Here is a 15,107-nt window from a genome sequence, read left to right on the forward strand (position 1 = left end):
TCTTGACCATTTTTCCCTGAGCTATAGTATGGCTTTTTCTCCATACTAAACTTTGGCCTAAAACACTCAAAATATTGACTTTTTAGACCATTTTTCAACAGATTAAACTATAAACAGCCTCAACATGCTGTTTTATGACTTTTTTCAATATTTGGAGAGATCACTTTTTTGACCATTTTTCCCTGAGCTATAGTATGGCGTTTTTCTCCATACTAAACTTTGGCCTAAAACACTCAAAATATTGACTTTTTAGACCATTTTTCCAACATGCCATACTATAAACAGCCTGAACATGCTGTTCTTTGACTTTTTTCAGTATTTGGAGAGATCACTTTTTTGACCATTTTTACCTGAGCTATACTATGGCGCTTTTTCTCCGTTCTAAACTTTGGCCTGAAACGCTCAAAATCTTGACTTTTTAGACTGTTTTTTCAACAGGCTATACTATAAACAGCCTGAACATACTGTTGTTTGACTTTTTTCAGCGTTTCGAAAGATAACATTTTTGAACATTTTTCCCTGAGCTATAGTATGGCGTTTTTCTCCATACTAAACTTTGGCCTAAAACACTCAAAATATTGACTTTTTAGACCATTTTTCCAATAGGCTATACTATACACAGCCCAAACATGCTGTTCTATGACTTTTTTCAGTATTTGGAGAGATCACTTTTTTGACCATTTTTCCCTGAGCTATAGTATGGCGTTTTTCTCCATACTAAACTTTGGCCTAAAACACTCAAAATATTGACTTTTTAGACCATGTTTTCAACAGATTACACTATAAACAGCCCGAATATGCTGTTCTATGACTTTTTTCAGCATTTCGAAAGATCACTTTTTTGAGAATTTTTCCCTGAGCTATAGTATGGCATTTTTCTCCGAACTAAACGTTGGTTTTAAACACTCAAAATATTGACTTTTTAGACCATTTTTTCAACAGATTAAACTATAAACAGCCCGAACATGCTGTTCTATGACTTTTTTCAGCCTTTCGAAGAATGACTTTTTTGACCATTTTTCCCTGAGCTATAGTATGGCGTTTTTCTCCATACTAAACTTTGGCCTAAAACACTCAAAATATTAACTTTTAGACCATTTTTCCAACATGCCATACTATAAACAGCCTGAACATGCTGTTCAATGACTTTTTCAGTATTTGGAGAGATCACTTTTTGACCATTTTTCCCTGAGCTATACTATGGCGTTTTCTCCGTTCTAAACTTTGGCCTGAAACGCTCAAAATCTTGACTTTTTAGACTGTTTTTTCAACAGGCTATACTATAAACAGCCTGAACATACTGTTGTTTGACTTTTTTACAGCGTTTCGAAAGATCACTTTTTTGAACATTTTTCCCTGAGCTATAGTATGGCGTTTTTCCCCGTACTAAACTTTGGTTTAAAACACTCAAAATATTGACTTTTTAGACCATTTTCCCAATAGGCTCAACCTGCTGTTCAGTGACTTTTTTCAGTATTTGGAGAGATCACTTTTTTGACCAATTTTCCCTGAGCTATAGTATGGCGTTTTTCTCCATACTAAACTTTGGCCTAAAACACTCAAAATATTGACTTTTTAGACCATTTTTCCAACAGATTAAAATATGAACAGCCCGAACATGCTGTTCTATGACTTTTTTCAGCTTTTCGAAGAATGACTTGTTTGACCATTTTTCCCTGAGCTATAGTATGGCGTTTTTCTCCATACTAAACTTTGGCCTAAAACACTCAAAATATTGACTTTTTAGACCATTTTTCCAACATGCCATACTATAAACAGCCTGAACATGCTGTTCTTTGACTTTTTTCAGTATTTGGAGAGATCACTTTTTTGACCATTTTTCCCTGAGCTATACTATGGCGTTTTTCTCCGTTCTAAACTTTGGCCTGAAACGCTCAAAATCTTGACTTTTTAGACTGTTTTTTCAACAGGCTATACTATAAACAGCCTGAACATACTGTTGTTTGACTTTTTTCAGCGTTTCGAAGATCACTTTTTTTGAACATTTTTCCCTGAGCTATAGTATGGCATTTTCTCCATACTAAACTTTGGCCTAAAACTCTCAAAATATTGACTTTTTAGACCATTTTTCCAATAGATTATACTATACACAGCATTAACATGCTGTTCTATGACTTTTTCAGTATTTGGAGAGATCACTTTTTTGACCATTTTTCCCTGAGCTATAGTATGGCGTTTTTCTCCATACTAAACTTTGGCCTAAAACACTCAAAATATTGACTTTTTAGACCATTTTTTCAACAGATTAAACTATAAACAGCCCGAACATGCTCTTCTATGACTTTTTTCAGCCTTTTGAAGAATGACTTTTTTGACCATTTTTCCCTGAGCTATAGTATGGCGTTTTCTCCATACTAAACTTTGGCCTAAAACACTCAAAATATTGACTTTTTAGACCATTTTTCCAACATGCCATACTATAAACAGCCTGAACATGCTGTTCTTTGACTTTTTTCAGTATTTGGAGAGATCACTTTTTTGACCATTTTTCCCTGAGCTATACTATGGCGTTTTTCTCCGTTCTAAACTTTGGCCTGAAACGCTCAAAATCTTGACTTTTTAGACTGTTTTTTCAACAGGCTATACTATAAACAGCCTGAACATACTGTTGTTTGACTTTTTTCAGCGTTTCGAAAGATCACTTTTTTGAACATTTTTCCCTGAGCTATAGTATGGCATTTTTCTCCATACTAAACTTTGGCCTAAAACACTCAAAATATTGACTTTTTAGACCATTTTTCCAATAGGCTATACTATACACAGCCCGAACATGCTGTTCTATGACTTTTTTCAGTATTTGGAGAGATCACTTTTTTGACCATTTTTCCCTGAGCTATAGTATGGCGTTTTTCTCCATACTAAACTTTGGTTTAAAACACTCAAAATATTGACTTTTTAGACCATTTTTTCAACAGATTAAACTATAAACAGCCCGAACATGCTCTTCTATGACTTTTTTCAGCCTTTTGAAGAATGACTTTTTTGACCATTTTTCCCTGAGCTATAGTATTGCGTTTTTCTCCATACTAAACTTTGGCCTAAAACACTCAAAATATTGACTTTTTAGACCATTTTTCCAACATGCCATACTATAAACAGCCTGAACATGCTGTTCTTTGACTTTTTTCAGTATTTGGAGAGATCACTTTTTTGACCATTTTTCCCTGAGCTATACTATGGCGTTTTTCTCCGTTCTAAACTTTGGCCTGAAACGCTCAAAATATTGACTTTTTAGACTGTTTTTTCAACAGGCTATACTATAAACAGCCTGAACATACTGTTGTTTGACTTTTTTACAGCGTTTCGAAAGATCACTTTTTTGAACATTTTTCCCTGAGCTATAGTATGGCGTTTTTCTCCATACTAAACTTTGGCCTAAAACACTCAAAATATTGACTTTTTAGACCATTTTTCCAATAGGCTATACTATACACAGCCCGAACATGCTGTTCTATGACTTTTTTCAGGATTTGGAGAGATCACTTTTTTGACCATTTTTCCCTGAGCTATAGTATGGCGTTTTTCTCCATACTAAACTTTGGCCTAAAACACTCAAAATATTGACTTTTTAGACCATTTTTTCAACAGATTAAACTATAAACAGCCCGAACATGCTCTTCTATGACTTTTTTCAGCCTTTTGAAGAATGACTTTTTTGACCATTTTTCCCTGAGCTATAGTATTGCGTTTTTCTCCATACTAAACTTTGGCCTAAAACACTCAAAATATTGACTTTTTAGACCATTTTTCCAACATGCCATACTATAAACAGCCTGAACATGCTGTTCTTTGACTTTTTTCAGTATTTGGAGAGATCACTTTTTTGACCATTTTTCCCTGAGCTATACTATGGCGTTTTTCTCCGTTCTAAACTTTGGCCTGAAACGCTCAAAATCTTGACTTTTTAGACTGTTTTTTCAACAGGCTATACTATAAACAGCCTGAACATACTGTTGTTTGACTTTTTTCAGCGTTTCGAAAGATCACTTTTTTGAACATTTTTCCCTGAGCTATAGTATGGCGTTTTTCTCCATACTAAACTTTGGCCTAAAACACTCAAAATATTGACTTTTTAGACCATTTTTCCAATAGGCTATACTATACACAGCCCAAACATGCTGTTCTATGACTTTTTTCAGTATTTGGAGAGATCACTTTTTTGACCATTTTTCCCTGAGCTATAGTATGGCGTTTTTCTCCATACTAAACTTTGGCCTAAAACACTCAAAATATTGACTTTTTAGGCCATTTTTTCAACAGATTACATTATAAACAGCCCGAACATGCTGTTCTATGAGTTTTTTCAGTACTTGGAGAGATTACTTTTTGACCATTTTTTCCTGAGCTATAGTATGGCGTTGTTCTCCATACTAAACTTTGGCCTCAAACCCTCAAAATATTGACTTTTAGACCATTTTTTCAACAGAATACACTATAAACAGCCTCAACATGCTGTTCTATGACTTTTTCAGCATTTCAAGGATCACTTTTTTGACCATTTTTCCCTGAGCTACAGTATGGCGTTTTTCCCCGTACTAAACTTTGGTTTAAAACACTCAAAATATTGACTTTTTAGACCATTTTCCCAGTAGGCTATGCTATAAACAGCCTTGACATGCTGTTCAGTGACTTTTTTCAGCATTTCGAAGGATCACTTTTGTGACCATTTTTCCCTGAGCTATAGTATGGCGTTTTTCTCCATACTAAACTTTGGCCTAAAACACTCAAAATATTGACTTTTTAGACCATTTTTTCAACAGATTACACTATAAACAGCCCGAATATGCTGTTCTATGACTTTTTTCAGCATTTCGAAAGATCACTTTTTTGAGAATTTTTCCCTGAGCTATAGTATGGCGTTTTTCTCCGAACTAAACGTTGGTTTTAAACACTCAAAATATTGACTTTTTAGACCATTTTTTCAACAGACTATACTATGAACAGCCTCAACATGCTGTTCAGTGACTTTTTTCAGCATTTCGAAGGATCACTTTTGTGACCATTTTTCCCTGAGCTATAGTATGGCGTTTTTCTCCATACTAAACTTTGGCCTAAAACAGTCAAAATATTGACTTTTTAGACCATTTTCCCAGTAGGCTATGCTATAAACAGCCTTGACATGCTGTTCAATGACTTTTTTCAGTATTTGGAGAGATTACTTTTTGACCATTTTTTAGTCTCTCCAAATACTGAAAAAAGTCATTGAACAGCATGTTGAGGCTATTTATAGTATAGCCTGTTGAAAAAATGGTCTAAAAAGTCAATGTTTTGAGCGTTTTAGGCCAAAGTTTAGTATGGATAAAAACGCCATACTATAGCTCAGGGAAAAATGGTCAAAAAAGTCATCCTTCGAAACGCTGAAAAAAGACATGGAACAGCATGTTGATGTTGTTTATAGTGTAATCTGTTGAAAAAAAGGTCTAAAAAGTCAATATTTTGAGTGTTTTAGGCCAAAGTTTAGTATGGATAAAAACGCCATACTATAGCTCAGGGAAAAATGGTCAAAAAAGTGATCTCTCCAAATACTGAAAAACGTCAAAGAACAGCATGTTATAGAAATTATAGCATGTTCTCTTTCAACATGCTTTTTGATAGCGTGTCTCGACAAGCTATAATATGTGGTTTTCAGCCATTTTTGGGACATGTCAAAATTTGACTTTTTTTGCCATACTAAACTATGCGATTTTCCACCAATTTTTTCCGACATGCCAATTATGACATTTTGGTCTTTTTTTCGACATGCTATACTATGGTGTGTCTCTACAACCTTTAATATGCAGTTTTCAGCTATTTTTGGACATGCTGAAATTTGACGTTTTTCGCTGTACTATACTATGTGGTTTTCTACCCTTTATTCGACATGCTATATTATGATGTTTTTGGCCTTTTTTCTTGACATACTATCAGCCATTATTTGGACATGTCAAAATTCGAGATCTTTCGCCATACTATACCATGCAGTTTTCACCATTTTTTCGACATGCTATAATATGACATTTTGGCCTTTTTTTTTCGACATGTTATACTATAGCGTCTCTCTACAAGCTATAAAATGCAGTTTTCAACCATTTTCGGGACATGTCAAAATTTGACTTACTAGTCGCCGTACTATACAATGTGGTTTTCTGCCCTTTGTACGACATGCTATATTATGACGTTTTTGGCTGTTACTTCAACATGCTTTTTTATAGCGTGTCTCTACAAGCCATACTATGTGGTTTTCAGCCATTTTTGGGACATGTCAAAATTTGACATTTTTTGCCATTCGACCGTTTTTTAGACATGCTATATTATGATGTATTTGGCCGTTTTCCCAACATGCTATATAATGGTGTGTCTCTACAAGCTATAAAATGCAGTTTTCAGCCATTTTTGGGACATAAAAATGTGACGTTTTTCGCCAAACCATACTATGTGGTTTTCTGCTGTTTTTTGGACATGCCAATTTTTACATTTTTTGCCTTTTTTTCGACATGCTATACTATATTGTGTCTCTACAAGCTTTAATATGCAATTTTCAGCTTTTTTTGGGTCATGTGAAAATTTGAGTTTTCGCCATACTATACTATGTGGTTTTCTGACGTTTTTTGCTGTTCTTCAACATGCTATACTATGGCATGTCTCTACATGTCTCTAATATATATGGGCTTTTTTTCAACATGCTATACGTTCCAAAACATCATAATATAGCATGTTGTGAGTTTTCATTTACTCGTGGTCGGTCAAAGCCAAGCAGCAGACTGAAAGGTTTTTTTTCAGAGGGATGAAAAGGCGAACAGTTTTACAGGACTTACATATACCCCCTAACACAAAGTCTAAGCAAGATAAGGCAAAAGCACAAAAAGCACACACACAGTCATCTGTTGTACCTCTTTATCTGGAGATCTGTCGCTCTCCACTCTCTGTCTGTCCTCATTGGCTGGCCTCGCGTTGGCATGTTTGAGTAGAAACTTCCTCTTCTACCCCTCATCATGTGGTTTCCTGTCAGTGGTTGCTCAAGCAGCTGCTGCTACTGATTCATGAACATGTTAAACATGCTCATGAGCCAGGGTGGGGCCATTTACATGTTCATGAAGGGGTTCACCTCCCTCGGGGGGAATGAGCAAGCTTGGGTTAGGATCTTGGTGCGAGATTCCATTCTTGGCTGGTCTCCAAACAGTATAGTATGTGGTCAAAAATGGCACAAAAATGTTATATTATAGTATGTGATCCTAAACGGCACAAAAAAGTTACGATACAGTATGTTGTCCGAAAGAGCACTAAAACATCATGGAATAGTATGTGGTCCAAAATGGCACAAAAACCTCAAGATATAGTATGTCTTCTAAAATTACACAAAAATGTCAAAGTATAGTATGTCATCCAACACAGCACAAAAACGACATAGTATAGTATGTCCTCAAAAATGGCAAAAAAAAACATCATAGTGTAGTATTTCAATGTAGTATGTCATCAAAATTGCACAAAAATGTCATAGTTTAGTATGTGGTCCAAAACGGAACAAAAACGTTGTAGTACCGTATGTGGTCCAAAATGGCACAAAAACGTCATATGTCTTCCAAAATGACACAAAAATGACACAGTATGTCCTCCAAAATGTTACAAAAACATTACAGTATAGTATTTCATCCAAAATGACACAAAAACTACATAGAATAGTATGATGTCCAAGATGACACAAAAACGCCATAGTATCAGTGTCTTACAAAATACCGTAGAAATGTCATAGTGCATATTTTGTCCAAAATGCCTTAAATGGCCTAAATGGCCTAAAAATATCATTGTATAGTATGGGGTCCAAAATGGTATGAAAAGAGTCATACCATAATGTGTTGTCAAAAGTACCATAACAATTTAGTAATATAGTATACTGTCCAAAATTGCCTAAAAAATGCAATAATGTAGTATGTCATCCAAAATGGCATAGAAAAAGTCATAGCATAGTATGTCGTCCAAGGCAGCAAAAAAAAAAACATCGTCTAGCATATCATCCAAACTAGCATAAAAAAGTCATACTATAGTATCTCGTTCAAACCTGCATGAAAGAAAAGCAACTCTGTACTATATTGCCCAAAATAGTATAAAAAAGTCAGAGTTTACTATGTCATCCAAAATGGCATTAAAAAGGTCATAGTGTATTATGGCCACTAAAAACATTTTTAAAAAGTCATACTAGTTATGTAAAAAAATGCATACTATAGTGTCGTCCAAAATAGTATAAAAAAAGTCAAAGTCAATGGCATAAAAATGTTATAGTATGGTTTGTCACACAAAATTGCATAATAAGTATTTATTAAAGTAGTAAAGTATGTCCAAAATAGCATAAAAAAGTCATCCTATAGCATGTGGTCAAAACTTGATAAAAAATAAACAAATAAGAAAAGGTCATAGTACACTAAATTGTCCAAAATGATATAAAAAAAATATTTTTTGTTAAATGTCTTCCCTAATAGCTTGACAACCCCATAATATAAAAACGTCAAAGTATAGCATACAGTATGTCAAAAAAAATCATGGTAATGTATGTTGTAGAAATTCATAATTTTCAAAAAGTACAGCTTGTCACGAAATTGAGATTGTATATTATATTATTTGTTTAAAAAAATCAAAGTATAGTGTGTCATAAAAAGTCAGATTACAGGATGTGACAGCAGTGTGTTTTTGTGTATCACTTTCCAGCCTTTGCCAGCCTGCCTGGTCTAATGGAGCACCTGTCGGAGAATTACAAGTACTGGAAGAGCTTGGATGAGATGAAGTGTAAGAGCCTGCGTCCTCCCCCTCCGTCGTGACCAACTCCTTGTTGCCTCCTCTCATCCTTCGCTCCCAGCAGGGTAGGACAGCGAATGCAGCCCTGCAGAGAAACACTTAGTCTCTTCAGCTGTGATTGGACGCAGCTCTGTGGCGCTCCCGGACACATTCGTGGGCCCGAAGCTGCGTGATCGAGGTCTCTGTGAGCAGAAATCGCTGGCTGACGAACACTGGGGCGCTGTTTCGATCTCAAATCACAGCCTCTTTTCTTGTGCAGCTCCGAGTGGAGGTTGTGTTCTGCAAGTGGAGAACAGGTTGTCATTTGAGGGGCCCCGTCGACTTTTACTGTACGGCCCTGTTAAGTATTCCTACGAAACTGTGTGGACCTCACGGCTCACCTGACAATCTGTACCATACAGTGTAACAACACCACAAACCTGCACTTTAGCTAATTATGATTATGATTATTTTCATTCTGAGCATCCTTTTGCTTTTCACTTTTTTTCCTGTAATTTTCAAACTTTTTTCCTGTAATTTTCTTTAAACAAATCTTTTCACTCTGTTGCTGTAGAAGAAAAACGGTGATTACAATGGTGACCAAAGCTAGAAGCACTGATGTTCATGCTTGTTCAAATTTGCCAACTTGTGAAGGTGCTCAGCTGGAATTATTTACTTATGAGCTGTGATCCGCTCTGCAGTTAGACACTCTGACTTGTTTCTGGGACCAAATACTTAGCAATCCTGTCCTTTTTGGCCCGTACAGAGAGAACAGTAAGATTTCAGAAAGAGGAGCCATATACACAGAAGAAGGGCTCGTGATGATGTCTGGATCACGTAGGTATCATTTTCCTTTGTGCACTGTGAAAACAGTAAAGATCTGTCAGAACATATGGAACAGAACTTCACTGTATCGGAGCTGTTGAAAGTCAGCAGTCATGCTTTTATCAAATAACACAAAAAAAATCAGTTGTTACGATACACACATAGCTTTGCGACACTAACTGTAGACACTCGCACCCGAAAAAGAAAACAAATCTGACTTGTGAGTATCTGAACAATATAAGCTTTCTATGTGAAGCCACACTGACTGTTGTACAGTATAGAGCAACGCTGCTGTCAGAGCAGCGAGTAGCTGCGTTGGACCTCACAGCAACCTGACAGATGTACAAAGGAGCAGCAGATCCGTGTTTGGATCCAGCTCGTAAAAAACAAAAAAACAGCAGTCTGCCTCCAGCACTAATCAGCTCCGCCTCTCACATGGTTTTTGTTAAACTTATTTTGTTTTCTTTTTGTATCTTAAATCCTGCAACTGCAATTCACCTTGCAGTCATTTGGCCCTGTTTTGGGGGAGAATTACAGCCTGCACATGATTTTTTTAGATTGTTTGGATTGAGAGGACTAACACAAAGGCTGCCAGATCATGAGATTTGCATGGTGTTTCTGCCCTCTGGTGGACAGAGTTAGTTATTACCCCACTGTGACCGCTAATAGAAAATGCAACTATTCTGCTTTAATATTTGAACAGGTGTTATCTTGTTAATGTTAATGCATTCTACATTTTTTAAATGTTAACACATGAAGGTGTAACAGTAGCCTATTAGAAACAATTAGCACTCACAGAAAATTCCACGTATTTAACCCTTTGAAACCAGGAGTGACATCAATTTTCTCATGCTGCTTTTAGTATTTTAACTAGTGTTAAAAAAGCATGTTCCTCAATCAATTATTTGGTAATATTAACAATTGATTAATCAATTAATGGTTATTTGGGGGAAAAACATAAAAACTAAAACTGCATTTTATCCCGTCAATCACATCAACATACTGCAAATATTTTGACAGCATCTTATAGCCTGTTGATTAAATTTAACATTCAATTAAATATTTACCAGCCAATTAACTAACTATCAACCCTTATTTAAACTTCTGAGGTATTAAAACCTCTCAACACTGAGCAAATTGGTGCGATTTCTTTCAAAAGAAGAAAACATAATGTCCGCCGCTTGATGTCACTTCCACAGTGACATTTTGAACTGCACGCGCTTTGTTAGATATTTCTTTCAAGGCAATGAGTAACTTTTTAATAATTTCTTAAGAAATTCCAAGGAATTAGTAGATTTCTTTTTTATATAAAGCTAGGGAAAACATCTAGGGAGAAAAAAAATCTGGGGAAAAAAATATCATAATTAATTATCATAATTACTTAAAATTATGTTACAAAATTAGAATAATCTAAGAATTGTTTCCAGTTTTTTCCTTGTATTTTAATTATGTTTTTTGTTTGTTTTTTGTTTTTGTTTGGGGTTTTTTTTTTACTTTTTTAACTTTTTTTTACTAATTTTTAAGTTATTTTCTTGTGACTTTTTACTAATTTCTTTCATTGCTGTCTTATGTTTTTGAAAGAAATCAAGCCAATATGCTCAGTTTTTAAAGGGTTAATTTGGGCAAAAATGGATAGAAACATGTGTTTGAGCCAACAAGCCATCGTCGGCGTCACTGATGTCTGCAAATCAGCTGAAATGTATCCCATATTAAGTAAGGGAAATTGTCTGAGTGCTTTGAAGTGATAATAGTGTGAATAATTTCAAGATTTTCGCCATTAGCATTGTCTTAGGATTTTTGTAGTGGGCACTGCTGTTTTTCATTAGGAGTATTAGATCTCTTTGATATTATAAGAAAATTGGATTTGAAATCTGCTGCTTTGGTGAAATTATGTAATATTATTATGCATTACCAGCTCCAGTCCCAAGACTTCAACTCCAGGAAATGCACATTATTGCAGCATTAACCAAAGGCACAGAGAGCTCGTTACTGGTGCCTTATTCTTTGGTCATCTTTACAGAGTAGTTTTGTTTTGTTTTGTTTTGTTTTTTTAGTTAAAACAGTTCCTCTTCTCTATAGAAAAGCCATACAATGTTTTAGATATTTAAAATTTTGCTTTGGTTATGTTGCTTTATGATCTCTGCTAGTTGTAACTCAGTGGTCCTGACATTTTATCCTGTTTTGTACGACTGTGAGGTTTTAAAACAGAAACTGAATCAGGGGAAGTTGGATCAGAATTCCACTATTTGTCAGTTATTGTCTCAGCTCACTTTTAATTGACTAAACTGGTCAAATCCCAGTATTCATAATGATATGACATCATTTTATCGATGACCAAGGTCTTAATCAACGCCTTAATCTTGTCATGTCTCGGTGTTTAGGTCTGCTTTTGTTGCAACACACTGTAAAACTACCTAATGTACCTGCTGTTCTTGTAAATAATCACACAGTATTTGCTTTGCATTTTAACATAATTTGCTTGTGTAACTTTTTTTTTGGGGGGGGGGTATGTGTTTGCAGGGTGATTTACAAAATCTCTAAAAAATTTTAATTTTTTTACAATTTTGAAATGTGGCTCCACCTCTGAATGTGTCCTGACTGCTATCTCTGATCACGAGAAGATATTTTTGCTAGATTTCTACTCACAAAGCCAATTTAAATACTTCGGATTTACATGTCAGACATGCCTTTTTTTCTGTGAACAGCAATGACTGGAATGTGATGATATCAGTTAGGTGAGATGACAGCCACGCTTTGATTCTACAGAGGCACAGCCAGATTGTATAACTGCTTGTTGCGTAATAATAAGCCTTCATCACTTACAGTGATTTCTATTTCCTCTCTCTCTATCTCATCTCTGACACTGATGGCCGTGGCTGCGTGCCAATCCTGTGTTGCTTTTGTATAATTTATAAACAGAACAATAATTAGAAAGTGATAATGTTGCATACAGTACAAATTATTTTTCAAAGAGAAAAAAATATATTGGCCATGAGAACTGTAATTGTGTATTTTGAAAGATTTTACTGCCTCATGCATAGTCGTGAAAAAAACTTTCCATCACTTAAATTTACCATGTTTGTTTGAAATGTTTGACTTAGTTTTGCTCTCTGGATTATGATGTCTTACTTTGATGTTCACTGTCAAACACACAAATGTATTGTGAGAGACGATTAAAGCGTTCTTTAAACAACTTTTTTATGAGTGGCATCAACAACTTCAAAGCAAGAATTCAACATTTTCTTACTTACTTTTTGGTGAAAAGTTGGGTCGGAGGACCATCGCTGTCTCGTATCTGTTCAGTAAATATAAAGGCTTCAAGCAGAAAACGGAGGGCATTGTTTAAAATAAAAACTGGAGTCAAGAGTGAACAGCTGGCCTGGCTCTGTCCAAAGCTAAAAAGAAAAATAAGTTAAATTAAGTACTGTTATAATAAAGTTAAATGAAGTGCTGTTATAATGAAGTTCAATAAAATAGTTACATTAAAGTTAAATAAAGAACTGTTTTTGAAACTAAATAAAACACTGTTAAAGTTAAGTAAAGCACTGTTATTATAAAATTTAAGTACTGTGCTGATAAACCCAAAGTATTGTTGTCATTAAGTTGCAGTCATGTGAAAAAATTAGGACACCCCATTAAATATTCAGTTCTTTGTTAAGAAATGTTCACATATTGATGTCTAATTTTTTAAAATTTATCTCTGGAAAAGAAAGTGATTTATTGCAGGTAAACAACAAAAATTAACCTTGTTTTACTCATTAAACAAAAGATATCAACAAACATGCATATTCTAACTAAGCAAAAAGTTAGGACACCCTACCTTGGACATCGGTCTGACGAAAGTTTGCCCCAGTCCTCAACGCAGAATTCTTTCAGCTGTGAGATGTTTGAGGGGTTTCTTGCATGTACAGCCCGTTTCAAGTCACCCCACAGCATCTCAATGGGATTAAGATCTGGGCTTTGACTTGGCCATTCCAGGACTCTCCATTTCTTAGTTTCCAGCCAGTCCCTGGTGGATTTACTGGTATGTTTTGGGTCATTGTCATGTTGCAGGGTCCAGTTCTGCTTCAGCTTTAAGTTTTTTACAGATGGTCTCACATGTTCCTCAAGCACCCTCTGATACACGGTAGAATTCATGGTGGATTCTATGATGGTGAGCTGGCCAGGTCCTGCTGCAGCAAAGCATCCCCAAACCATGACGCCTCCACCACCGTGCTTCACAGTTGGTATGAGGTTCCTTTCCTGGGATGCTGTATTTGGTTTACGCCAAACATGTCCTCTGCTCTGGTGTCCACATAACTCAATTTTAGACTCATGTCCAAAGAACATTATTCCACAAGTCCCGGTCTTTGTATACGTTCTCTCTGGCAAACTTTAGTCTAGCCTTTGGGTTTTTCTTAGAGAGCAAAGGTTTCCTCCTTGCACGCCTCCCATGAATGTTAAACTTGTGCAGTCTCTTTCTGATTGTTGTGGCATGCACTTTCACATTTACAGCAGCAAGAGCCTGCTGTAAGTCCCATGATGACATTTTAGGGTTTTTGGAGACATTTTGCGGTCTGCTCTCAGGGTGAACTTGCTTGGACAGCCAGACCTGGCCATGTTGGCAGTCGTTTTGAATGTCCTCCACTTGTAGACTATTTTTCGGACAGTGGAATGGCTGATTTTGAGATCTTTTGAGACTCATAAGCTGCTACAATCTTCTTTCTGAAGGCTTCAGACAGCTCTTTTGATCTCACCATGGTGTTCACACTCACTTCAACTGTCAGGAGCACACCAAACTAAATGTCCTTCATCAGCCTCCTTTATCACGTGCACCTGATGTGATACAGTTGTGTGTGATTTTAGCCATTCGAAGTGGGAAAAAATGTAGGGATGTCCTAATTTATTTCTCACCAGAAATTGCATTTTTATAATATTACATTTTACAGAATGTTATAAGTTTTTTCTTCAGTTTTAATTGTTTAGTTATATTACTGGAATCTCTCAGTATATAACTGAAGTTACATTATATTTATATAATATAAAATCAGTATTAAATATCCATATGTCCAAATTTGTTAAAAAAACACTTCTTTTCATAGGGTGTCCTAATTTTTTCACGACTGTAATTAAAGTACTGTTATAGTTAAGTAAAGTACTATTGGAACAACGTTAAATGAAGTGCTTACAGTAGAGTTAAATAAAGTACTATTGTAACAAAGTTAAAGTATTGATTTAATACAGTTAAATAAAGATAATGATAAAGTAACAGAATTGTCATAACAAAGTTAAATAAAGTACTGTTATAATAAAGCTGAATAAAGTATTGTCAAAATAATGTTAAATAAAGTGTGGTTATAATAATTCAAATACAGTATTGCCATAATTAAATAAAGTACTGTAACAGTTAAGTTTAATAAAGTATTGTTATAATAAAGTTCAATAAAGTGCTGGTATAACAATGTAAAATAAATTAAAGTTATATAATAGTTATAACAAAGTTAAATTAGTGTTATAAAGTTCTTTTACAGTAAAAT

The 15,107-nt window shown here is 35.2% G+C and overlaps 1 protein-coding gene across 3 annotated transcripts in view; it reads left to right on the forward strand.

The window, feature by feature from the left end:
- pde8b (phosphodiesterase 8B) overlaps positions 1-12,784 on the forward strand; it is a 103,828-nt gene extending 91,044 nt beyond the window's left edge. For all 3 annotated transcript variants that reach the window (XM_088070799.1, XM_042508962.2, XM_088070800.1), the window contains exon 22: positions 8,701-12,784. In XM_088070799.1, the coding sequence (XP_087926925.1) occupies positions 8,701-8,810 (110 nt within the window). In that variant the 3' untranslated portion in view covers positions 8,811-12,784. The remainder of the gene's footprint in view (positions 1-8,700) is intronic.
- The last annotated feature ends 2,323 nt before the right edge of the window (positions 12,785-15,107 follow it).

This window comes from Plectropomus leopardus, chromosome 20 (assembly GCF_026936395.1).
Source record: "Plectropomus leopardus strain MGB_pleo_1.0 chromosome 20, ASM2693639v1, whole genome shotgun sequence".
NCBI lineage: Eukaryota > Metazoa > Chordata > Actinopteri > Perciformes > Serranidae > Plectropomus > Plectropomus leopardus.